The 25,624-nt window shown below is 42.2% G+C and overlaps 1 protein-coding gene across 1 annotated transcript; it reads left to right on the top strand.

Moving 5' to 3' along the window:
- Positions 1-3,727: 3,727 nt before the first annotated feature.
- On the top strand, positions 3,728-24,935 carry LOC145390186 (uncharacterized; the record flags this gene model as incomplete). Its single annotated transcript, XM_080265205.1, has 8 exons — positions 3,728-3,743; positions 4,878-5,058; positions 7,399-7,552; positions 14,518-14,703; positions 19,459-19,695; positions 22,054-22,175; positions 23,964-24,103; positions 24,830-24,935. Coding segments are annotated over exons 1-8 (1,137 nt in total), but the record flags the coding sequence as incomplete, so codon positions are not given.
- Between the last annotated feature and the right edge of the window lie 689 nt (positions 24,936-25,624).

Raw genomic sequence — 25,624 nt, 5'->3', positions numbered from 1 at the left:
CTGTAGCTTCACATAAACGTATCCAAAGAGTCAATCCAGACGCTGTCACATTAAAAAGGGGTTCCAAATCCCTGATCATGCACTTCTCACAACATTCATCTAGCCAGCTCAGTCTCTTGTCAGTTCCCTAGCCTCATGGACTTCCATACCTCTCTTCCTCACACACTCATCCACCATATCCCTCCACCTTCTCCTTGGCCTACCTTGTCTCCTCCTTTCTTCAAATTCGCTCAGATATATCTTTTTCACCACCCTGTGGTTATCCATTCTTTCCAGATGACCATACCATCTCGGTACACTCTCTTCGATTCTGGTGTCCACAGACTTCCTCACTCCGCACCTTTCACGAATCACATTATTTCATATCCTGTCCACTCTCTGTACTCCACATACATTCCTCAGCAGTCACATCTCTACTGCTCTCACTCTTGACTTTTCATTTTCATGCCACACCATACTCTCACATCCATATGTTAAAGTTGGCACTAACACTCCTTCATGTATGCATCACTCAGCTGCAGCACTCAAGCCTCTGTTTCACGTCAAGGCCTTCATTGCACCAGCTACTTTCCTTCCTTGTGTCCCACTACTTTCCAATTCAGCAGATTTTCCTCTCTTTTCTATCACTGTATTTGAACTCTCTCACCAATTCCAGTCTCTCTCCATTCACTGTAACATCACACTGGGAGACTATCACTTTACTCCTTTCTACATTTACCCTCAAGGCACGACACTCACAGACATCAGCACAATTCTGAATTAGACTACCAAGCTCTTGTCCGGGGTTTGGAAGTAGCACTGCATCATCAGCATACAACAAATTTGAGATATTTCATCCATCACCATTCACTACCACCACAATCCCTCTTTCCATTACTTGTGTTTTTATTTCTCTCATCACCTCATCCATATATATATTTAACAATCATGGGGACATCACACAACCTTGTTGCATGCCCACACCGATTGTGAACCATCCACTTCGATGCCCATTTACCCTTACACATGCTTCACTACCTTCATTAAAACTCGTGACGGCACCTAGCAGCTTATCATCTACACCGCACATGCGCAAAACCTTCCACAGTCCTTCTCTGTCTTCTTTGTTGAATGCTTTTTCCAGATCCATAAATGCCATAAACACCTTATAGTCCTTCTCACAAGCCTTCTCCACTATCTGTCTCACTGAAAATATTTGATCCACACATCCTCTGCCACTCCTAAAGCCACCCTGTTCATCACTCACTAGGACTTCTGACAACTCTCTCTTACTTTCTCTACAATAATTCTTCCATATACCTCCCCTACAACACTCAATAACTTATGCCACAAAAATTCTTGCACTCACTTCACTCACCTTCACTTTTGTACAGGGGTACAATAACTGCTTTTTTCCACTCTGCTGGCACAGTTTCACTCATCCATGCCTTCTTACATATCCCCAACAAGCACTTCATTCTGCTCTCTTCACTACACTTTTTCATCTCTGTATACACCTCATCGACTCCAACTGCTTTCCCATTTTTCAGCCACTTCACAGCGTTCTTCACCTTTGCAAGTGCCACGTTTCCTGGCACTGCATTCCTTCTCTGTACACCCCCAAAACCAGTCATGTTAATTGTCGCTTTGCTCTCTCCATTCACATTCATCAGACTTACAAAATACTCTTCCCTCCTGGTCCTTACTTCATCCCAGTGGGTCAATAATATACCACTTACGTCCTTCACACTTTCACATTTCTTTCCGCTGTCACTTCTACATTTCTGCACCTCTTTCCAGAATAACTTCCTATTTTCAGAGTAATTTTCATTCATTTTTCTTCTTAGATCATCATTTACCTTCTCCTTTTTCCTCTTCACTAGTCTCTTTATGTGCTTCTTCTCTCAGTACATTCAGTTCTTATTTCAACTGGACTCCTGTTCTGTAACCTCTCTAGCCACTTCTTCCTCTTTTCCTCCACTGCTCTCTTAACCTTTTCAAACCACCACGCCATACCTTTCTTGTTTGTTTGTTACCCTTGCCACACCACACACTGCTTTTGCATTCCTAACTATGCAATCCCTATATTCATTCCACAAGCTGTCTAGATCCTTGCATTCCTAACATTGCAATCCCTATATGCATTCCACAAGCTGTCTAGATCCATTTCATTCCAATTCACTTATTCTAACTCCTCCCCTACTTTGGTCCTGTATTCATCTGCCATTTCTTTGATCCTCAGCGTCTCGACATTCAGTCTTTCTCCCTGACTGCTCCTCTCTCACCTGGTCCACCTCACTTGTTTCAGCTTGATCTTGCACACCACTGTCATATGATCTGACAGAAACTCCACATCGTCCTCTCGCTGCCCTCGTATCATCAACCATTCCCATCATCGACCTCTCCACGAGCACGCAATCAATCATGCTCCTTTCAACATGATCCCCGTTCCATCTATTCATATCGCCCGTTACGATCACTTTATAGCTCCTGGGCATTTCTCCCATTGCTTCATCCAGCTCATCCCAAAACCTGTCTTTCTCTCTCTCACTCGTCATCACACGGTGCATAAGCTACAATTACTGCCACTTTCACCTACTGAAACTTGAAGTTGACATACATAGATCTCCAGCTGACACATTTGTAATCTCTTATTCAGTTCTGCCACATTTCATTCATCAAAAAAGCAACTCCTTCCCTGCATCTTCCTTACCCATTCATGCCCGATCTTACTTATTTCACACCCTCCCACTCCTCCAGCTCACATCCTTTCATTTTTGTTTCACACAGTACCATCAAGGAATATCTTGCACTCCTGAACACATTCGCCACTTCCACCCTCTTGCTCTCCTCATTCACACCTCTCACATTCCACATGGCCACGCGAATCTACTCATTTGGTTGGGGTCCTGGGCAGGTATTGGGCCCACTAAGGCTCTCTGAAACATTTGCCATGATTAAGTGATTTTAGATAGGGGAATCTGAAGGACATTTAACCTGGCCAAAAATCCTGATTATATGGTTACCACCCAGTGCAGTAAATGGTTTCCTCGGAACATGAAACCATTTGGCTTGTCACTCAGTTTAGAGACCATAAGGCATCCCTGCAATGAGTGAGTGGATGATGGGTGCCCCTACCTACCACCAAGAAAACACTAAGACTTTCACCTTATTATCCAATCATGTACCTCTTCTTAACCAATGCTAAATTATTATAAGACAAATGAAGAAAATTGAGAAAAAATATATGATACGAAATAAAGAGAAAACATAAAAGGTGTATTGGTGTTGTGGTGAGGAGGGGTATACTGAGATGGTCTGGGTATCTGGAGAGGATGGGGGATGACAACTGGGTGTAGAAAGTGACAAGTATGAACGATGGGGGTAGGGTTGTGAAAGGCAGACCAAAAAGACCTGGGATGAGGTCATAGAGTGTGACCTCTGGGATAAAGGACTGAATAGGGAGGCTGCCAGGGACTGAGCAGCACAGACAGCTGTAATTAAGTGACTAAGTCTGACTCATGCAAGCATGTTGGAGCCTTTATAGAGAAAATTAAACAAAATAGACAGACAAGAAAAATGGAAATGGCAAAATAAAGTTGATAAAAAGAGAACCCCAAAAGGTAAGCAAAAAAATGACAAAAAGGAAACAACAAAAAATTGTCTATCCATCTATCTATAGCCAGATCCCATAATGAGTTTGTACTTAGAGAGTTATCTCTAACCTGTTCTTTTTTTTCTTTCTAGGTGAAGATGAACGACACGTGAGTAGCGGCCACACGTGTGAGTATTACACACACACACACACACACACACACACACACACACACACACACACACAATGTTTTATTCGCCCCTGTGTAGAGTATAACTCTCTTGTGTGGGGAGGCTCCTCACATACACTCTTCTCAACAAGGTGGAGTCAAAGGCTTTTTGTCTCATTAACTCTCCTTCTGGAACGATGCAGGAATGTAGAAGTGAAAAAAAGAAAGACAATGTGATGGTGTGAAGGATGTAGGTGGTAGATTATTAACCCATGGGGATGAAGCAAGGACGAGATGGAAAGAATATTTTGAAAGCCTGATAAATGGGAATAGAGGGAGCAGAGTGGCTGTGAACATGATTGGTTTTAGGGGTGTGCAGAGAAGGCATGCAGTGCCAGGAGACGTGACACTCGCACAGGTGAAGATTGCTGTGAAGCGGCTGAAAAATGGGAAAGCAGCTGGGGTTGATGACGTGTATGCAGAGATGATTAAGTGTAGTGGTGAGAGAGGAATTAAATGCTTGTTGGAGATATATAAGAAGGCATGGATGAGTGAAACTGTGCCTGCAGAGTGAAAAATGGCTGTGATTGTACCCCTGTAAAAAAATAACAGTGAGTGAAGTGAGTGCATGAATTATCATGGCATAAGTTCACTGAGTGTGGTAGGGAAGGTGTATGGAAGAATTATTACAGAGAAAGTAAGAGAGAAATCAGAAGTCCTAGTAAGTGATAAACAGGGTGGCTTTAGGAGTGGCAGAGGATGTGTGGATCAAATATTTGCAGTGAGACAGATAACAAAGAAAACTTGTGAGAAGGACCATAAGGTGTTTATGGCTTTCATGGATCTGGAAAAAGCATACAACAAAGTGGCTGCATGAGATCAAGTAGTGTCTAGAGTTGTCATTAGGCGACCGAAGCCGATGAATGCAAGCATGTCGATGTCTTTATAATCAATATCATACAATACAAAAGGGTAGCCAAGACTCAGACCCATACATTCTAAAGGGGGCAACATGGGATTGACTATTACCATTTACTCTCTCCTATCTCTAAATGTTTTGGACTATGATAACATGGTCTTGAATCCCTACACTCCAAAGAGGGGAGTAACTCTTACAGCTTCATGTTTCTTCAGGTGGGAGGGTGAGGGTGCAGGAGAGCCAGGCAGTGAAGAGAGCATGGACTTGTCTGAAGGTGGCAGCAGCAGCAGTGGTACCCTTGCCAACCAGTCTCCCCTCTCAGATCACACATCCATCCCACCTCCTATTTACTCCTACCAGCAGTCTGTTCGAGACCCTCTCAGGTTCCCCATGCAGGTAAGACTTTAGTGATACAGACTGCACTGAGGTAATGATAATGTATACATTGTGTGTGTGTGTGTGTGTGTGTGTTCTTACCTAATTGTATCTTCACAGGAATGAGTCAAACTTGTACTGTCCCATATATTAAACCATTTTTATCATACATATCCTTAACACTTTTCGTACACGTAAGAGTTATATGCGGTGGCTGAATCGGTAGAGAGGCGGCTTGCAGTCCTGATGGACCCAGGATTGAATCCCGGCTGGGGCAGGGAACAGTTTAAGGATTTGAATTTCCTAAAAAGCAGACTTTCCTGATCTACCAGATGACCCGCCGACATGTCATAAAAGTACCCCCGCTAATACCAGTACACCAGTCCTGTATGAGACAGCCCTAGCATGTATTCAATATGGACAGTGGGTGTTAGTGCCAAAGTGGTGACATGTGGAGGTGTAGGAGGACTACTGGGCCTTGAGATAGGCCACTGCCCCCAAGAAATAGGCCCTGAACCTCTGCTCAGAGTCGGACACGTAAAAAAAAAAAAAAAAAAAAAAATGCTAATGACTTTTGGGCCATTGCTCTGGCACAGTTGTTATCAAACCATTTTGGAGAGTTTGATCTTTTACTTAACTGTTGACCTGGTATGAATAAATCTATACCAGGCAGTATTAAGTCATTAATGTGGGACTGGACAGAATTGACATCACTAGAGAAGATAGCCTGCCATGGAATGTCAGCAAGATAATCAATGTGCCATTGGGTCACCTTGACAGGTTCAGAATAGGGAGGTCTGGGGGCTGACTAATGAGGCTTTGATGAGACTGTGGTCAGAGGATCCAAGTGGTGACAGTACTTCTATCCTGTATTGATCTGGATTATTTGTCTGGAACAGATCCAAGAGATGGGCATTATGGCCAGGATTATCTGGTATTCTGGTTAGTTGCTTTACCAACTGTGTGAGATTAAATGATTCTGCAAACGGCTCGCACTCTAGACCAGCATCGTCAATCCTGGCAGAATGCAATAACCATTCAACATTAAGTACGTTAAAATCACCCAAAATGGTAATCTTGGTGCTAAGGACAAAGTTAAAGTTACTCAGCTGTGTGGATATGGAGTCAAATACACTGGGTTCTGAAGAAGCATTGGGGGAGTGATAGACTACACAGACACATTTGGTACTATTTAGATAATTTAGTTTACACAGTGAGTAATCAAAATTAGTTGAGGTGAAGTTTAAAACAGTGTCAACTGCATATTCAGATTTGGTATAACAACAGGTGCCGCCCTTGTTACAGAAGTTTGTGAGGAGATGGTAACCAGGAAAACAAAATGGGGAAATTCAGTAGAGGGAGAAATTTGGGGTTCTGTGAGGAACAAGGCTAGAGAGGATATGGACTGTAGGAAAAAATGAACTGAATTCTAATTGGTACCGAAAGCACGGACACTGGCGAAGAATAAGGCTGCACCTGCTCTTCTCCGCTGACAAGCAAGAACAGAATTTGTAACAGTTGCTGCTGGTACAGTCGCTTCATGGCAACCAGGAGGACCCTGTGCTGCCAGCCATACCTTGCCGGTGGTGGCAATCCGAGATATCACCTCGTTTGCTGATGTTAATGTAGCGGCCATTGGTAAAGGGAATGGAAATAGGAGGTGTGATATTTTACATGCATATAGTGTGGTGTAGACAGTTGAAGGTACTGGTATTAAGAGAATATGCTGGCCTACTCTCTGTGCAAATGAAAGCACTGAAAATGTTCAGCAAAGGGGGATGGTAAGGATCAATTCCTGAGGGCTGGTGAAATGAGGGCTCCAGCTCTCCCTGGCACAAGCTTGCCCTCCACCTTGGAAGTGCTGCCCTGTTCAACTGGTGCTACAGTCTACTCCTGGTAAATATTCAAAATAAAGAGTAAAAAATTAAAATAAGGAGTAAGAAATTAAAGTTTCTTATACAACACATGAACTTGTTGTGTACAACAAAGCAGTATAGTGTCAGACTGGTTTTTTCTTTCTTTTAAACTATTCTAATGCTAATACTATCTTCATTGCTAAACAATTCACCATCAATCTGCCTATAGCAAGACACCTTAATCATGGAAAACATAATCACAAATGAATCATCTCCATGTCACCCTGTCCTCTGCCAAGAGACTGCTCTCTCTCTCTCTCTCCAGCTCATATCCCCTCTCTCATATACCTTTCCACCCCATTCCTTCATCTCATGCATGGTCTCCCACTCCCCCTACCCTCTGCCTCACTGACATTCCCTCTCCTGGTCAGTCTGTCATTCTCCATATTTTCAACATGGTTAACCATCTCAGTGAACTGCAGACATTAATGCTGTGTTCAAGCAGAATGGGCGCCTGGTGGGCGCTGCGATGGAGGAGGAGGAGGAGATGTTTGCCCTCAGTGGAGCGGAGGCCCCCATCGCACACAGGGGCACACCTCTCAACCTCACACATCCAGAGTACACCCTACCTGACACAGAGATCTATGAGCCAGAGACAGGTAAGGTACAGTTAGAGACAGGTAATGTATTCCCAGACAGGTTGTGTACAGCCATTTGCAAAACTTTACATCTTATCATCTGCAGCATCCATCTGCAATTCTCATTCCTATCCTCAGCATCACACACCCGCAGTACACCGTGCCTAACAGAGAAATCTGTTGGCCAGAGACAAGTAATGCACAGTTCCTGACAGTAATACTGATCTTTTTTTTAAATGAACATTTATGAGGTACAGACAGACAGAGACAGCGATCTGTGAACCAGTGACAGGTAAGGTACAACCCTCCCTCCTGCCTCCCCAAGTTCTGCATTTAAAAGCAGGCTTCAAGTTTCTACAGGGTGATTCAATACTCTGATGCCTAAGAATAATGCCAGTACAGCACACCACCATTATCCGATGGGGTTAAATTATGGAAAGTGGATCGGATAATGATTTATGGGATACCGGGACAATTAAAACATGGGTTTAATAAGGCTATGTTTGAGGCCAAGTGGAACCCACACCCTTCCCCCTCTGTAAAAGTAACAACAGCAACCTTAGACATGTGGAGAGAATGGAGAATGAAAGATTGACTAAGAGGGTGTATGTAGGTGAGGTGCAGGGAGGGAGAGGGAGGGGTAGACCAAGGATGAGGTGGAGGGATGGAGTTGAGAGGTATATGAAGGAGGGGAGAGTGAGTTGGGGGGAAGGTAGTCAAATGGTGGGTGACAGAGCGACTTGGAGGCGTTTTGTCTGCGGCCACCCTTTGCGGGATTTGGGCGTCGGGCTATAGATAAATAGATAGAACCTTAGGCTGATCCCTAGACCTCCTTTAATGCCTTAGCTGACTACTTTCCATCACCGTATCACCTATGAGTATGACTGAAAGAGTGATCAGAGGTTGAGTAGATGTAACACACTAACCAAACAGGTGTAACTAACCTTATTGAGTACCAGGTCCTGTTGAGCCATCATCATGGGTCTCTTTGAGGCTGGGGGATAAGTGGTGTCCCAGGGCACTCACTCATCATTGCATTTGCTCTGGCAAAGAAGAGAAATCTAGTTGACAGGAATAAATGTTTGTTTTGCCAGACAAAATTACTGTGCTTGCAATTCCTACATATTTATTTTATTTTCTGCAAAACAGCTGAGTGGTGAGTGAGGGATGGAGTGACAGTGGTCAGATGGGGAAGAAGTAGATGCAAGGGCTGTGGCTGTAAACACAGCTGACGTTTGTGGGCATAGGAGTCATAATGATTCTGCTGTTCAGTACAATATTTCCTCCCATATCATCTATCTATCTATCTATCTATAGCCCGACGCCCTAATTTCGCAAAGGGTGGCCGCAGACAAAACGCCTCCAAGTCGTTCTGTCACCCATCATTTGACTACCCTCCCCCCAACTCACCCCTTCCTCCCTCATATACCGGTACCTCTCAACTTCATCCCTCCACCTCATCCTCGGTCTAACCCTCCCTCTTCCTCCCTCCACCTCACCTACATACACCCTCTTAGTCTTTCACTCTCCATTCTCTCCACATGTCCAAACCACCTCAGTGTATTTCCCCTAATCTTCTCAACCACATCCACATCTACCCCACAATGTTCCTTCTCTTCTTCATTCATCAATCTGTCCCTCCATGTCACTCCACATGCTCCTCTCAAGTAACTCATTTCCACTGCTCCCACTCTTGACTTGTTCCCCTCTTGCAAGGTCCACACCTCACTTCCATACGTCAGGGTAGGGATCACAATACTATCATGCAGTGACTTCTTAACTTACACACTCACCTTCCTATTTCTCATCACTGCTTTCAGTGAACCAACAACCTTCCTTCCCTGCTGTACCCTTTCACATACTTCATCCCCCAAAGTTCCATTCTTACTCATCACACTACCCAAGTACTTGAATGTACTCACATTCTCCATAATAATAATGTAGGAAAGAATAAATTTTTGGTCTTCAAGAGGAATGAAGTCAATGAATGTACAGTGAGGTAGGATGACGAGGAAATGGAAAATGTGAGTGCATTTAAGCACGAGTACTTGGGTAGTGTGATGAGTAAGGGTGCGAGTCTGGAGGATGAAGTGCTTGAAAAGGTGCAGCAAGGAAGAGAGGTTGCTGGTTCTTTGAAAGCAGCGATAAGAAATAGGGAACTGAGCATGATATTAAAAAAAAGTGCGTGCATGATAGTACTGTATTGTGATGCCAACTCTAACATATGGAAGTGAAGCTTGGACCTTGTTGGAAGGACACAAGTCATGAGTGATGGCAATGGAAATGAGTTATTTGAGAGGAGCATGTGAGGTTACATGGAGAGACAGTCTGACAAATAAGAAAGTAAAAGAGCACTGTGGTGTGGATGTGGATGTGATAGAGAGCGTTAGGAGAAATACACTGGGGTGGTTTGGCCATGTGGAGAGGATGGAGAGTGAGAGACTAATGAGGAGAGTGTATGTGAGTGAAGGGGAGAGGGAGAGAGGGAGGGGGCAGCTGAGGATGAGATGGAGGGATGGAGTGGAGAGGTATATGAGAGAGGAGGTTTTGAGCTAGGAGGAGGGCAGTGAAATGGCGGGGGACTGGGCGACATGGAGGCCATTTGTTTGTGGTCACCCCTTATGGGATTGAGCCATCTGGCAATAGATAGATAGATGGATAGATAAAATAGTAATATTAATAATACAGTAAAAGTCCTCCAATCTGACCACCAATAATCCGAAAATCCCAATATTCAGAATTTGCCAAGGCAAAAATTTTCTATTTTTTCTGGTGTTTTTCCAATTCTTCTGGGCTATATCTAAGGATTTATCTGGTTTGGACTTGCCCATGGACTTGGATATACGTGCCTTCATCTATTCATCTACACTTCTATGCATTTCCAGTGAGTAAAACAATAATTCATATCATTTATGTGTTTATTTAAAGATCATGTACATATTTGAAATGTTTTCAAAGGCCCCTCTTAATAGTCCTAAAAAAAACAATCAAAAGACCCTCAGTTCCATGTGATTCGTATTAGAGGACATTTACTGTACTGTAATAATAGTAATAACAATACTGATACTAATCCTAATACTAATACTACTACTACTATCTATCTTCCTATCTATCAGCTCCCAGTCGCCTTGATCCTGTAAAGGGTAGCCACAAACAAATCACTTCCACGTCACCCTGTCCCTTGCCATTTCACTGCCCTCCCCTCAGCTCACACACCCCTCTCACATACCTCTCCATTCCATCCCTCCATCTCATTCTTGGCCTCCTCCTCCCTCTCCCCTCCTCCACCTCACTCACATACACTCTCCTCATTAGTCTCTCACTCTCCATTGTTTCCACATGGCCAGTGTACCACACCACAATGCTTCTTCACTTCCTCATTTGTCTGTCTCTCCATGTAACTCCACATGCTCCTCTCAAATAACTCATTTCCACTGCTGTCACACTTGACTTGTGTCCTTCCAACAAGGCACAAGCTTTGCTTCCATATGTTACAGCAGGTTTCACAATACTCTCATGGAGCGGCTTTTTTACTTCCATGCTCACTTCTCTATTTTTTATCACCGTTTTCAAAGCACCAGCAACCTTTCTTCCCTGTTGTACCCTTTGAAGCACTTCATCCTCCAAACTTCCACCGTTACTCATCACACTACCCAAGTACTGTACTTAAACAGACTCACATTTTCCATTTCCACATCATCCAACCTCACAGACCATTCAGTGACTTCATTTCTCTCCAAGACCATAACTTTACTTTTCCCTATGTTCACCTTTAGATTCCATTTCTTATACGCTTTCCCAAACTCTTTCACCAAGCCTTGCAGTTCCCCTTTGTCTTTTCTTAACAATACAGTACCGGTATTATCTGCAAACAACAGAACAGGAAGTTTCCAAATGCTGCTCTCTCTCATTAGGGCTGCACCAGTATTCACTGCCCTACCTTGCATCTCTTTTATAATCCTATCCATATACAGATTGAACAATGATGGAGTCATGACACATCCCTGTTTGAATCCAACATTCAGATAGAAAAATTCACTCAGTTCACCATCCACACGCACTGCAGCCTTAGCACCCTCATACATATTCTTCACAGCATTCAGCAGCTTCCCATTTACTCTATTAAGTAAAAGTCCTTCAATCCAACCACCAATAATCTGAATATCCCAATACTCCAAATTTTTTGAGCTGGCAGATAATTTTAAATGCAGTAATAAATATAAGTGTATTAAGTGAAAATTAAGTGAATTACAGTAAGTTACTGTTTAGTTAACTGAGTGAAAACTAAGTTATCAAGTGGATTTTTTCTCTGGGCTTTGTCTGGGCTTTATCAAAGGATTTATCTGGCTTGGACTTGCTCTTGGACTTGGAATAACTGCCTGCAACTATTCAGCTACACCTTTATGCATTTCCAGCGAGTAAAACAATGACCCATATTATATTAAGTGTTTATTTAATGATCATGTACATATTTCTAATGTTTTCTGAGGTCCCTCTCAAAAAAAAAAAAAAAAAAAAAAAAAAAAAAAAAAAGGGTGTTCAAAAGACCCTCAGTCCCCTGTCATTCAGATTACAGGACTTTTACTGTATATTTTTAATATTTTCCACATGCTATGTTTATCCATTCTGTCATATACCTTCTCCAAATCCATGAAGGCTGCATACAACTTCTTTCCCTTCTCTAGAAACTTTTCCACTAAAGACCTAAGGATGAGTACCTGATTTACACAACCTCTTCCCTTCCTAAAATCTCCCTCTTCTTCTCCAACTTATTCCTCTGTTATTTCTCTAACTCTGTCAGTAAGCATCCTACCATATACTGTTCCTATTACACAAATACCCCTATGATTGATACACACTTCTTTTTCACCTTTTCCTTTGTACAGGGGAAAAATTATACATGACTTACAATCCTCTAGGATTCTATCTTCCTACCAAGCCAATCTTCACATCTTCCATATCCATTTCACTACTATCTCTTCCCCATGCTTTAACATTTCACCACACACCTCATCAATTCCTAGAGCTTTCCCCATTTTTACTTACTTCATTGCTTCCACTACTTCCATCCTACCGATCTCTTCCTCCCTTCTCACCTACCTCCTGCTCCCAGCCACTCCCAAGCCACTTATACTCACATTACTTTCATTCTCTATGTTTAACAGTTCCTTAAAGTGTTCTCTCCGTCTACTCACTTTTTCTCCCCTCTCCACCATCAATCTACCATTTTTATCTTCCACTCTCCTTCTAACTTCTCTATCATGATAATAATAATAATAATAATAATAATAATCCATCCATCCATCATCCAATCATGTAATAATAACAATAATAATAATAATCCATCCATCCATCCATCATCTAATCCTGTGTTGCCCCACGAGGAGAGTAGGAGCCCTGGGCAAGGCAGGTTGGTCCTGACATTGATGATGAGTGTGACTGGTCGCACTCATCCCTGAGTGGCATTACATGAGCAATAAACCCCAACCATCCCTTGGATATAAATTTCCATCGGCTCAATCCGATTGGAGTGCCTTAATTACCAACTAAACCACAGGCGCCATAATCTGGTTATATAGTTACCACCAAGTGCAGCATTTGGCTTCCTGGTGTACAGGAAATCATTTGGCTTGTCACTCAATGTAGAGTCACCCGCAGACCGAAGGAAGAGGAAAGAAAGAAGGACAGAAAAGGAAGGATGGAAAGAAGGAAGGAGGAGAGGAAAGGGCTGGCACCCACGAGCAGCATTACACTGAATGAGTGGATGGTGAGTGCCCCCACCTACCACAGAATAATAATAGTAATAATAATTATAATAATAATAATAATAATACAAATAATAATAATGCACCCTTCAACTTCACACACACCCTGAGTACACCCTTTCTGATATAGAGACAACATGAAAGAGGTTATAATATTCATGCATTATACATACTCTTCTATATATTCTGTAAATGTTAGTGGACATGGTACATGTATGATGTTAAGCAAGTTACAGACTGAGTTTGATGTAGTGTCAACTGGATGGAGAAAAGAAAAATGCAGTTTTATAAATTTATGCCTACAGAGGAATGTTATTGTGGTCAACAAAATGTCTACTTATTTATCAACAGCATGCCATCATTATATGAATGGGATGCATTTTTGAAAGTGGGTGGGAATGCTCACCATCCACTCACTCAGTGTAGTGCTGCTGTTGGGTGTCTGCCCTTTCCTCTCCTCCATCCTTCTTTCCTTCCATCCTCTTCTGTCTTCCATTCCTTCATTCTTTCCTTGTCTTTCTGCCTATGGGTAACTTTACACTCCTTCTTCTGTCTTTCTTTCCTTCATTCTTTCCTCTTCCTTCTGCCTGTGGGTGACTCTACACTGAGTGACAAGCCAGATGGTTTCCTGTACACCAGGAAATCATTTACTACACTGGGTGGTAACCATATAACCAAATTTTGGCTCCTGGTGGTTTTGTGGGTAATTATTGCACTCCAATCAGATTGAGCCGGTGAAGGTTTATATCCAAGGAGTGATTGGGGTTGAGCGGTGAAGGTTTATATCCAGGGGATGGTTGGGGTTGATTGCTCATGTAGTGCCATTCAGGGATGAGTGAGGCTGGTCACTCTCATCTTAAATGTCAGGACCAACTGCCTAGCCCCGGGCTCCTACACTCCTCAAGGGGCAATGTAGGATTGGATGATGGATGGGTGGATGGATTGTATAACAAATGATTTTTTAATGAATTTAGTGTTCTAGCAATCATATAAGTGAGGAAATGAACATACAGGTATAATGAGAAAAATGGGCAATGTAGCAGTGAAAAACACCAATGAAAAAAATGTGCTAAATGTTACAGACATAAAAGCATGTGATCATATAAGTCAATTGTAAAAAACAGTCTATAATTCTAACTACCAATCTGTCTAATCTACTTATTCATCCAGTAAACTAAAGCATCAGTCTATCTGTCAATTTCCCTTCCTGTCAACCCCCAGTGGACTTCCCAAGCTCCCCGACAACCCTCCGATACCTGGTGGAGCCTGGCAGTGAGGAGTGTGGGGGAGTGCGACTTGCAGAGAGGGAAGAAACCTCACAGCCACCTGTCACCCCTACAGAGGACGATTATTCTCTCTACACCGCTGTTGTCTCACCCCCAACCGGCCAGGTCACCCTTAGGAAAGGTAAAGGATCATCATCATCATCATCATTATTCTCATCATCAACTTAGGATATGTAAAGAATCTTCATCAACATCATCACTCTCATTGTCATCATCATCACTATAAACTTAGGAAGCATCAAGGATCCACCACCACCATCATCATCATCAACTTATAATACATAAAGGACCATCATCATCATCATCATCATCATCATCATCATCATCATCATCACTGCCAACATTATTCATCTGAAAAGGAAGAACGTGGTATTTAAGGTAGAAAATTAGACAAAAAAGGAAAACAGGGATATCATAGGTAAGCAGTATATGAAGAATGATGAAAAAATGGTAATGGTAGACAGTGAAGATATTAAAGATCCCTGGAGAGAGCATTATAACTGTTTGCTGAATGAGGAGTCTGACTGGAACAGGGAAAGTTTAGAGTCAGCAGATCCAAAGTTTGGCCCTTGAACTTTGATTGATGCTGATACTGGGAGCAGAGCGATAGGCAATATGCAGTTGGGGAAGGTGGTGGGTGTTTCTGGATTTACTGCTGAAAAGCTGAAGGCCTCAGGAGATATATATGAGTGGGTTTAGTTGCTGATTTGAAAAACTCAATTATATATCAGTGTGTTGTTCCAGATGACTGGCTGAAGAGTGTGACTGTAAATGTGTACAGTAAACTTTCAATTATCCCGCATAATTCAGCCAAGCCCTATGCCAAATAAAGTGAAACACCAGATATTGCATAATACCCTCCATCGGCTCGACATTCAGCGTCGAGCAGGATACTGTGTTACTATCCCTGTCGACCCTCTATCCTAAAAACTTTCCCATGAATGATATTGCTTTAACAGAGCTGAGCCAGCAGCGCCAGATACTGCCTTCAGCCGTATATTGTGATGGCAGATAACTGAAAGTCAGTATCATCCGGACCTCTTTTCCCACCCTAGGGCAGGGTGAGGAGCAGCAATGTCTAGACAGCCCAAATTTGCCCAGTACAATGGTCCATGCTTCCATTCACTCATCATTCAAGCCTCCAGAATCCTGGATCTATCTGATACGTTAAAAACATTCACCACACTCTGTAGTTTCACATAAACGTATCCAATATAATCACTCTGGATGCTGTCACGTTAAAAAGGGGTGCCAAATCCCTGATCATGAGCTTCTTCTCACAACATTCATCAAGCCAGCTTGATCTCCTGTCAGTTACCTAGCCTCACTGACTTCCATACCTTTCTTCCTCACACACTCATCCACCATACCCCTCCACCTTCTCCTTGGCCTACCTCGCCTCCTCCCTTCTTCAAATTTGCTCAGATATACCTTTTGCACCACTCTATTGTTATCCATTCTCTCCATATGACCATACCATCTCAGTGCACTCTCTCTGACTCTGGTGTCCACAGACTTCCTCACTCCACATTGTTCACGAATCATTATTTTGTATCCTATCCACTCTCTGTACTCCACATACAATCCTCAGCAGTCCCATCTCTACCGCTCTCACTCTTGACTTTTCATTTTCATGCCACACCATACTCTCACATCCATATGTTAAAGTTGGCACGAACACTTCTTCATGTTAGCCTCGCACAGCTGCAACACTCAAGCCTCTGTTTGTTATCAAGGTCTTAATAGCACCAGCTTCTTTACTTCCTTGTGTCACTTGACTTTCCACTTTTTTTGCACATTTTCCTCTCTTTTCTATCACTGTACCCAGGTACTTGAACTCTCTCACCAATTGCAGTCTTTCTCCATTCACTGTAACATCACACTGGGAGTCACCTTCTTTCTCAATAACCATCACTTTACTCTTTTCTACATTTACTTTCAAGGCACGACAGTCACAGACATCTGCAAAACTCTGCACTAGTCTACTAAGTTCTTGTCCAGTATTTGCAAGTAGTACTCTATCATCAGCATACAACAAATTTGAGATATTCCATCCATCATCATTCAATACCAATGCCATCCCTCTCTCCATTACTCATGTTTTTACTTCTCTCATCACCCCATCCATATATATACTGAACAACCATGGGGACATCACACAACCTTGTCACACACCCACACCGATCATGAACCATTCACTTAGATGCCCATTTACCCTTACACATGCTTCATTTGCTATCATAAAAACTCTTGATGGCACCTAGCAGTTTCCCAACTACATCGTACATGTGCAAAATCTTCCACAATCCTTCTCTATCTACTTTGCTGTATGCTTTTTCCAGATCCTTGAATGCCATAAACACCTTAAAGTCCTTCTCACAAGCCTTCTCCACTATTTGTCTCACAGCAAATATTTGATCCACACATTCTCTGGCACTCCTAAAGCCACCCTGTTCACCACTCACTAGGACTTCTGATATCTTTCTTACTTTCTCTATAATAATTCTTCCAAATACCTTCCCTACCACACTTAATAAACTTATGCCACAATAATCCTTGTACCCACTTTGCTCAACTACCGGTACAGTCACAGCCTTTTTCCAATCTGCTGGCACAGTTTCACTCATCCATGCCTTCTTACATATCTCAAAAAGCACTTCATTCTGCTCTCTCCACTACACTTAATTATCTCTGCATACACCTCAACTACTTTCCCATGTTTCAGCCACTTCACAGCATTCTTCACCTGTGCAAGTGTCACGTTTCCTATCACTGCATTCCTCTGCGCATCCTCAATCATGTTTACAGTGGCTCTGCTCTCTCTATATTTATTCACCAAGCTTTCAAAATATTCTCTCCCTCTTGTCCCTACTTCATCCCCATGGGTTAAAAATCTACCACTTACGGCCTTCACTCTTTCACATTTCTTTCCACTGTCACTTCTACATTTCTGCACCTCTTTCCAGTATAACTTTCTATTTTCAGAGGAATTTGCATTCATTTTTCTTCCTTGATCATCATTTATCTCCTTTTCCTCTTCACTAGTCTCTTTACGTGCTTCTTGCACTCAATATATTCAGTTCTTATTTCAATTGAACCCCTGTCCTTTAACCACTCCAGCCACTTCGTTCTCTTTTCCTTCACGGCTCTCTTAATCTCTTCACGTCACCATGCTGTACCTTTCTTCTTTGTTGTTACTCTTGCCACACCACACACCACTTCAGCATTCCTAACTAAGCAATCCCTATATGCATTCTACAGGCTGTCCAGATCCATTTCACTCCGATATACTGATTCTAACTCCTCCCCTACTTTGGTCCTGTATTCATCCATTTCTTTGATCCTCAGATTCTCGACTTTCAGACTTTCTCCCTGACTGCTCCTCTCTCTCCTGGTCTACCTCACTCCTTTCAGCTTGATCTTGCATACCACAATCATATGATCTGACAGACCACATCGTCCTCTTACTGCCTTCGTATCAGCAACCATTCCCAGCATCGACCTCCACAAGCACATAATCAATCAGGCTTCTTTCAACTTGATCCCCATTCCCTCTATACCATGTATATTTATGTGCATCTCTGTGTTTGAAATACGAGTTACAAATGCAGGACCTCCTTTCCTGACATATATCCTTCAGTTGCTTCCCGTTATCAATTTCTCCTGGTACTCCATTACAACCCATTATGTCATCCTCAGGACCAGTGCCTACTCTTCCATTCATATTGCCCATTACAATCACTTTCTAGCTCCTAGGCATTTCTCCCACTGCTTCATCCAGCTCATTCCAAAACCTGTCTTTCTCTCACTCCTGTCATCACACTGTGCATTTGCTAGAATCACAGTGGCAGCCACTTTCACCTTCTCAAACTTGAACATGACATACATACATCTCAAGGTGACACATTTGTAATCTCTCATTCCATTCTGCCACACCTCATTCATCAACAAAGCAACTCCTTCCTTGCATCTTCCTCACCCATTCATGCCCGACCTCACACACTTTACACCCTCCCACTCCTCCACTGCACACCCTTTCATCTTTGTTTCACACAGTGTCATCATGGCATATCTCGCACTCTTGAACACATTCACCACTTCCGCCCTCTTGCTGTCCTGATTCACACCTCTCACATTCCACATGGCCATGAAACCTGTCCATTTGGTTGGGGTCCTTGGCTGGTATTGGGTCCTCTGAGGCTCTCCAAAACATTTGCCATGATTAAGTGATTTTTGATAGGGGAATCTGGGGTATACTTAACCTTGCCAGAAACCCCAGTTACATGGTTGCCACCCAGTGTAGTAAATGGTTTCCAGGGTACGGGAAACCTTTAGGCTTGTCACTCAGTGTAGAGACCATAGGGCATCTCTACACTGAGTGACAGGATGATTGTCCCCCCCATCTACCACAAAAGTTAACTGTATATATCAACAGTATATTAGAAACAGAGATACAATGGTACATTATATCAGACACACAGATAAAATCTAGGGGGGCCTACTTAACCAAAGAGAATACGGGGCTATGTGTATTTATGAATCCAATCCCAAGGTGGGATTCTCAAACACATTTGCAATCGATTCCCTGTTATAACTTATATGTATTTTACAGGAAGAACCAGAGATATGAGAGATTCTGTACTGCCCTTTTCTTGTTCTTCCCTCAAAAAATATATATATTAACCTACGATAATATCTCTCATAACCAAGATTTCTTTTTCTGGGAAGAACAAGAGACATGGGAAGACACTGTACTGTCCTTTCTTTGTCCTTCCTGGGAATACATATCACAGTTACAACAGGGCCTTGATCATAAATACAGTTATGTTCAAGAATCTCACTCCCAGTTTCTTATTTTTGAGCATCTCTTCTACAGAGCGTCCGTCAAGCTTGGAGGTGACCCGGAAGAAACGTTTGACAGTGACAGAGGAGCTTCTGACAGTGGCGGTGGAGGACGACCAACACTCCCTCTCCTCCCTCAGCCAACACACCAATGACGATGATGACGACGACGACGATGACGCACAGATGCTCTCACATGATGAGTTCACTGATATGCTTACGCCAGATGACATAGACACACCGGATGAACTAGAGGAATCCATCATGGAGCGTGAGTTTTTTTTTTCTCTTTTTCTTTATGTGTTAACTCTGGGCAAAGGATTAACAGCCATTTCATCGTGTCTGACCATGGGCACAGGCTTACCTTAACCCATTCTGTTACATCAAGCAGTCCTCCTACATTTTGCATACCTCCATAATTATGTCATCACCTGGTCTGAATATATCAAAGGGTTATATGAAATAATGACAATCACGCACAGGTGCTTTCACAAGACAAGTTCATTGATGATGCAGACACACTAGATGTACGGCAGGAATCCATTATGGAATGTAAGTATTGCTAAGAGCTGTTTGGTTACAACAAAAGGTTACATGAAAAGAACCTATGTGACAATGATGAAGATGATACACAGATGCTTTCATGTGGCGCGTTCACCAATGTGCTCACCCGTGTTGACACAGATACACTGGATGAACTGTGAAATCCAGGGGCATCTGCAGGATTTTTTGTAAGGGGGGACAAAATAAAAGAAATTATACATATATGTGCCGACCGAACATATAATTCACTATAAAATATAGTATCAAGATGTACTTAAATTGCAGGCGAAAAGTCTTCATATGCTGATGTGCTATAACTCAAAGGAACGAAAATATACGTGACGTCCGGAAAAGTTCCAGACACACTTTGGAATTCTAAGGTGGGGCAACTGCCCCCCCTTGCCCCCCTCTCCAGACACCCATGGTGAAATCCATCATGGAGTGTGAGTATTGCTGACTGACAATTGGTCTGGCTGTATCAAAAGGTTGCATGGTTCTGGATAGGGATGACTTCACAAGGTGACACCAGTGTAATGGGGTGATACTACTGCCCAGTTATACAAGCCCTCCCAGTCTTCCTATCCCCTGAAAGGAGGATGATTGAATGCAAGGGCAACTTCAACCTGCAATTTACTGGGTTCTTGTCCTTTTTTTTTTTTTTTTCTAAACAAAAGACAAACAGAGGAAGGAAAAACCAAACAAAACAAAATATCATACACCAAATTACAGGTATCCTCCATTCATAAAAACTCTGCAACAGTTTGACTTAAACTGCTGAAGGCTGAAGTTTTGGGGAAATCTTCCAGAGAGAAGTAGTTTGGAGAATAAAGGAATTCTGATATGCAGAAGTTCTACAATATGGCAGTGTGACAGTCAAGTCATGGTGCTACCAGATGCCCATGTAGCACAGGGGAATGTATGGAGAGGTGGCACAATGGATGCAACTTTGTCTGAGAATTTGCCATAAAAGTATCTGTAAAATAATTCAAGGGAGGCAATACTTTGTCTTACTTGTAAGAGAGGTAGTTAATTTATAATTGCAGGATTATTAATTATTCTTATAGCTTTGCTCTGAATTTTGTCCAGTTGTTTTAGTGGAACATCTCCACATCCACTCCACATGGGAAAGCATTATTTATGCTGAGACTGCACATGACTTGCAAATTACAGCTAACTGCTCATTAGGGTAGACATTATGGATTTTGTATGAAAATCCAAGTTTCTTTGAAGCAGTTTTATAGCATGTGACCTTGCATGAATTTCATGAATCTATAGTTATTAGGCAGGAATGCGTCCCCTTGGTTATTCACCTAAAATAAATGCACTACAGTGATAAGTTCCATAATATCACAGTTTTTTCCATGCAGCCAGTAGGATATATAAGGTACATGCACAAGCAAAATGATGCCATGTTTCCTCTCGTGGAATCGTCATACTATACAGGGTTGATCATGGTATTACTTATGTTTTATATGAACTGGCAACTAAATTAAGTGCCAAAACTAGCTAATTACTTTCCTACAGTTGCTGATAACTGCTGAAAAAAGATATCAGAGATGTTCGGTAAGCTTTGTAACAATATAAATGTCTCAACCTGGACTCTAACAATTTGTCAAAGTTTCATGCCTGAGAGTGATGATTATGTGCCTTGTTACAGAGCTTGTAATCACATACCACTCTCATGGTAGTATCTCCCGAGTTGATGATAGCCATCCATCTACTACCGAAACAGGGAAATTGGCAAGTGAGCTTTACAGGTGACAAAAGAACTTTAACACTCAATCTTTCTGTAACTTACAGTGGCTTTATTTGGAAAAAAAAAAAAAAACTGCTGTTGTTGTGCCATCATGCTCATCTGAAACATGAACCCAGTGGACTGCAGGTGTACATTGTCCTTCCCCTGCAGTCCATCAACCTCTTTTCAGGGGATAGGATGAGAGTTCAGGGGCATTAGCATTATCAGGCAGTGGAGTTGCCTGGTTATATCAGTGACACAACATGAAGACATCCCTTCTCCAAAAAAAAAAAAAAAAAAAAAAAAAGAAGAAAAAAGAATAGATAACAAGACCCTTCTATCTTGATTCAGGTCTGGGTCCTCAGCCAAGGATAGAGCCACTACCTGAGTACACAGCAGTGCAGGAAACCAGTGAGGAACGGTCATGGCGATCAGTTGTCATATCTGGAATTGAACGGAGGATTGACATGAAGGTCAGTACATCATCATTTATCCATCATCCAATCTTTTATTGCCCCACCAGGAACATAGGGACCCTGGGTTGGTCTACTTAATTCCTGATTTTTGAAGTGAGAATGACCAATCTATTGTCCCAGAATGGTATTGTGTGAGCAGTAAACCCCATCCACCCATAGTACGTACTGTACACCTTTATGAGCAACATCTGCTTGGATACTTTCAGTCAGTATATCTGTATAACCAAATGGTTTTTGGTGGTTTAGTGGGTTAAGGCACTGTGACCAGATGGAGCCTCTATGGGTTTCATCTGAGGAGGAAGTTGGGGGCTCTTTGCTTGCACAATGCCACTCACGGGAAAGTGGGGCTGGTCACCATTGCCTATAAATATTAGGAATGGGTAGCCTATGCCTGGGCCTCAGGACTCCTTTTTATATGGGCAAAATGGGATTGCATGATGGTACATTTATTGCAAGAAACGTTAAATGACCCGAACAGAGAAAGGCTCAAAGTAGGGCTAAAGATGAACTGGACTAAAACTACTGTAATGTGTAATCTTCACACACCAAAGAGCATCATCAGTATACCAGAAGAAATTCTTGAAGTAGTCAAGGAGTACAGTTACTTGGGGCAAATACTAAAATTAATGATAGACCCTTGGTTTAGGTTATCAAGAAAAAGTCTCTGTGACTCAGACTTCACCCTGTATACCTCTCTTCTAGCCCTATGCTTGGCAGCCAAGTATTCCTCCTTGCTACCATCCTTCTTCCATTCCCAGAAAAGTCTTTTCATCTTAATTGCAGCTTCTACACCCTCATCCCACCACCAAGCTACTTTATGTCTTGGTGGTCCTCTTGTCCAACCACACATTACATCAGTAACTCTCAAGAGATTGTTCTTGAGGGCTCTGTACTGTTCATTAACGCCTCGGTCTACGACTCCTTGTTCAGCCACCACTCTCCTCATCTCGCTATAGAAGACATCCCTTACTACTTGATTTTCCAGCTTCCATATTTTCCTCCTAGGTACATAAGTCCTCTTTTTCATCACTTGTTCTTTAAACACCATATCACAAATCAATAGCTTGTGCTGCAGCACACACTCCTCACTTCCTCTCTCTCTCTCTCTCCCTCTCCCTCTCTCTCTCTCTCTCTCTCTCTCTCTCTCTCTCTCTCTATATATATATATATATATACAATATATTGTGCATATACAGCAAACTCTCTTGTATGTGCTGCCACATCTTCTAGAATGCATCATTATCTGTCACAGCAAATGGAGGCAAATTTTAAAAAACTTACAGGATGCTCAAAATTAGAAATCCATGCCATCCGATGGGAGTCCTGCCCCTCAGACACTGCCGTAAGTCTCATCACCAAAACACTGCTTTTGATGTTGCGAAATTTGGCAGTTTTCTAATTTGTTAACTGTATGTCGCTATCTTTAGCTTTCTTACGTTCAGCATTAATTATATAAATTTTCCTCGTCTTCAATACGTTTCATACTCATATTTTCTAGAGTATCTCATCCCAAAATGGATGATGTGTTGGTTCTCCCCCCCTCTCCCAAGGCCATCACTCTCTCTGTAAGGATTGTGACTGCAAGGTGGAGTCAGAATCCCAGGAGCATGAATGGTGAGTGAATGAGAGTGCAGCCTAGTTAACTAGGCAGAAATTAGATAGTTCTCCCTCTAGTTTATTAGTGTTTTTTATTGCTCTCTTAACCCTACCTCACCCCACCCTTGTATGGGAAAAGAGGTTGGGATGATGATGATGATGATGATGCTGGTGATGATAATGTTGCAGGTGATTGAGCCGTACAAGAAAGTGTTGAGCCACGGGGGTTACTATCCAGGGGCTAATGAGGCCATCATCGTCTTTTCTGCCTGCTTCCTCCCTGACAGGTCACGCAAAGACTATGATTATGTCATGGACAACCTCTTCATGTAAGTTTTCTTCCAGCTTGAATGAAATTACTGTATTTTAAAATAATGTAGGCCTAATGCTGGAACAGTGATTTATATGGAAATATAAATAAAGTATCAGCTACTTTTATATGACTGGTACTGCTAACTTACACAATGGAAATACAAGTACAGTATATGAAACTTGTATAAAGTCTTAATAAAATATATAAGTGAAACTTATCAAGGGTGATCCATGTATTATGCAACCAAAGTTCATGTGTTGCTGGGACAGCTCAGTCAGCAATACTATATCCTTTTAACTCTAACTTGGCCTAAAACTACCATGTCAACATCATTAATGATGAGTTGTAACAATAAATTAACACTAGAATATGATGTCACCTATAAAGATATGCTATGAAAAGGATGTTCAGGTGTAGTATTGTCTTTTTTCTCCCACTAGCAACATGAAATAAGTCACTAAAGGACAAAAATCTGAGCCATGTTATAGTAAAAATAGTATAGTGCATACCCTGCATCATTTTCTACTTCCCATAGCCTTTTTCATGCCTTTTACTGTTTATTCTATTATGTTCACTGACTGTACAGTTAATTAATAATTTCATGAGGCAGCCAAAATGACTTTGTTCCTCACATTAGTAGACAGTCCTTCCTGCAACAGACAAGACTGGAGAGCACAATAGATGGACCACCTAATACATTAATGGCACAAAGGTATATGAAACTTATATATTACTTGTACAGGTATGTGCTGACAACACTAGACCAGTTAATTGCAGAGGACTACATACTAATCTATCTACACGGGGCCACAACACGAGGCAACATGCCTTCCTTTGCATGGCTTAAGGTAATTATTATGCAATGTATCATGTGATGGAAAGTATTATGAGAAATACCTTGAGAAGGTCTGGCCATTTGGAGGGAATGGAGAAGAGACACTGACTAGCAGAGTGTAGGTGAGGTGGAAGGGGATGGGGGAGGCTGAGGATGAGATGGAAGGAAGGACTGGAGAGGTATATATATATATATATATATATATATGTATATATTCAAGTACTTGGGTAGTGTCATGAGTAAGGATGGAACTTTGGGGGATGAAGTGCGTGAAAGGGTACAGCAGGGAAGGAAGGTTGTTGGTTCACTGAAAGCAGTGATGAGAAGTAGGGAGGTGAGTATGGAAGTTAAGAAGTCACTGCATGATAGTATTGTGATCCCTACCCTGATGTATGGAAGCGAGGTGTGGACCTTGCAAGAGGGGAACAAGTCAAGAGTGAGAGCAGTGGAAATGAGTTACTTGAGAGGAGCATGTGGAGTGACATGGAGGGACAGGTTGACGAATGAAGAAGTGAAGGAACGTTGTGGGGTGGATGTGGATGTGGTTGACAAGATTAGGAGAAATACACTGAGGTGGTTTGGACATGTGGAGAGAATGGAGAATGAAAGACTGACTAAGAGGGTGTATGTAGGTGAAGTGGAGGGAGGGAGAGGGAGGGGTAGACCGAGGATGAGGTGGAGGGACGGAGTTGAGAGGTATAT

Source organism: Coenobita brevimanus, unplaced genomic scaffold (genome assembly GCF_032717465.1).
Source record: "Coenobita brevimanus isolate Jiangsu-jjx unplaced genomic scaffold, ASM3271746v2 jjx.HiC_scaffold_344, whole genome shotgun sequence".
NCBI lineage: Eukaryota > Metazoa > Arthropoda > Malacostraca > Decapoda > Coenobitidae > Coenobita > Coenobita brevimanus.
Note: the sequence above shows the minus strand (reverse complement) of the source record. Positions and strands in the feature narration are given on the sequence as shown.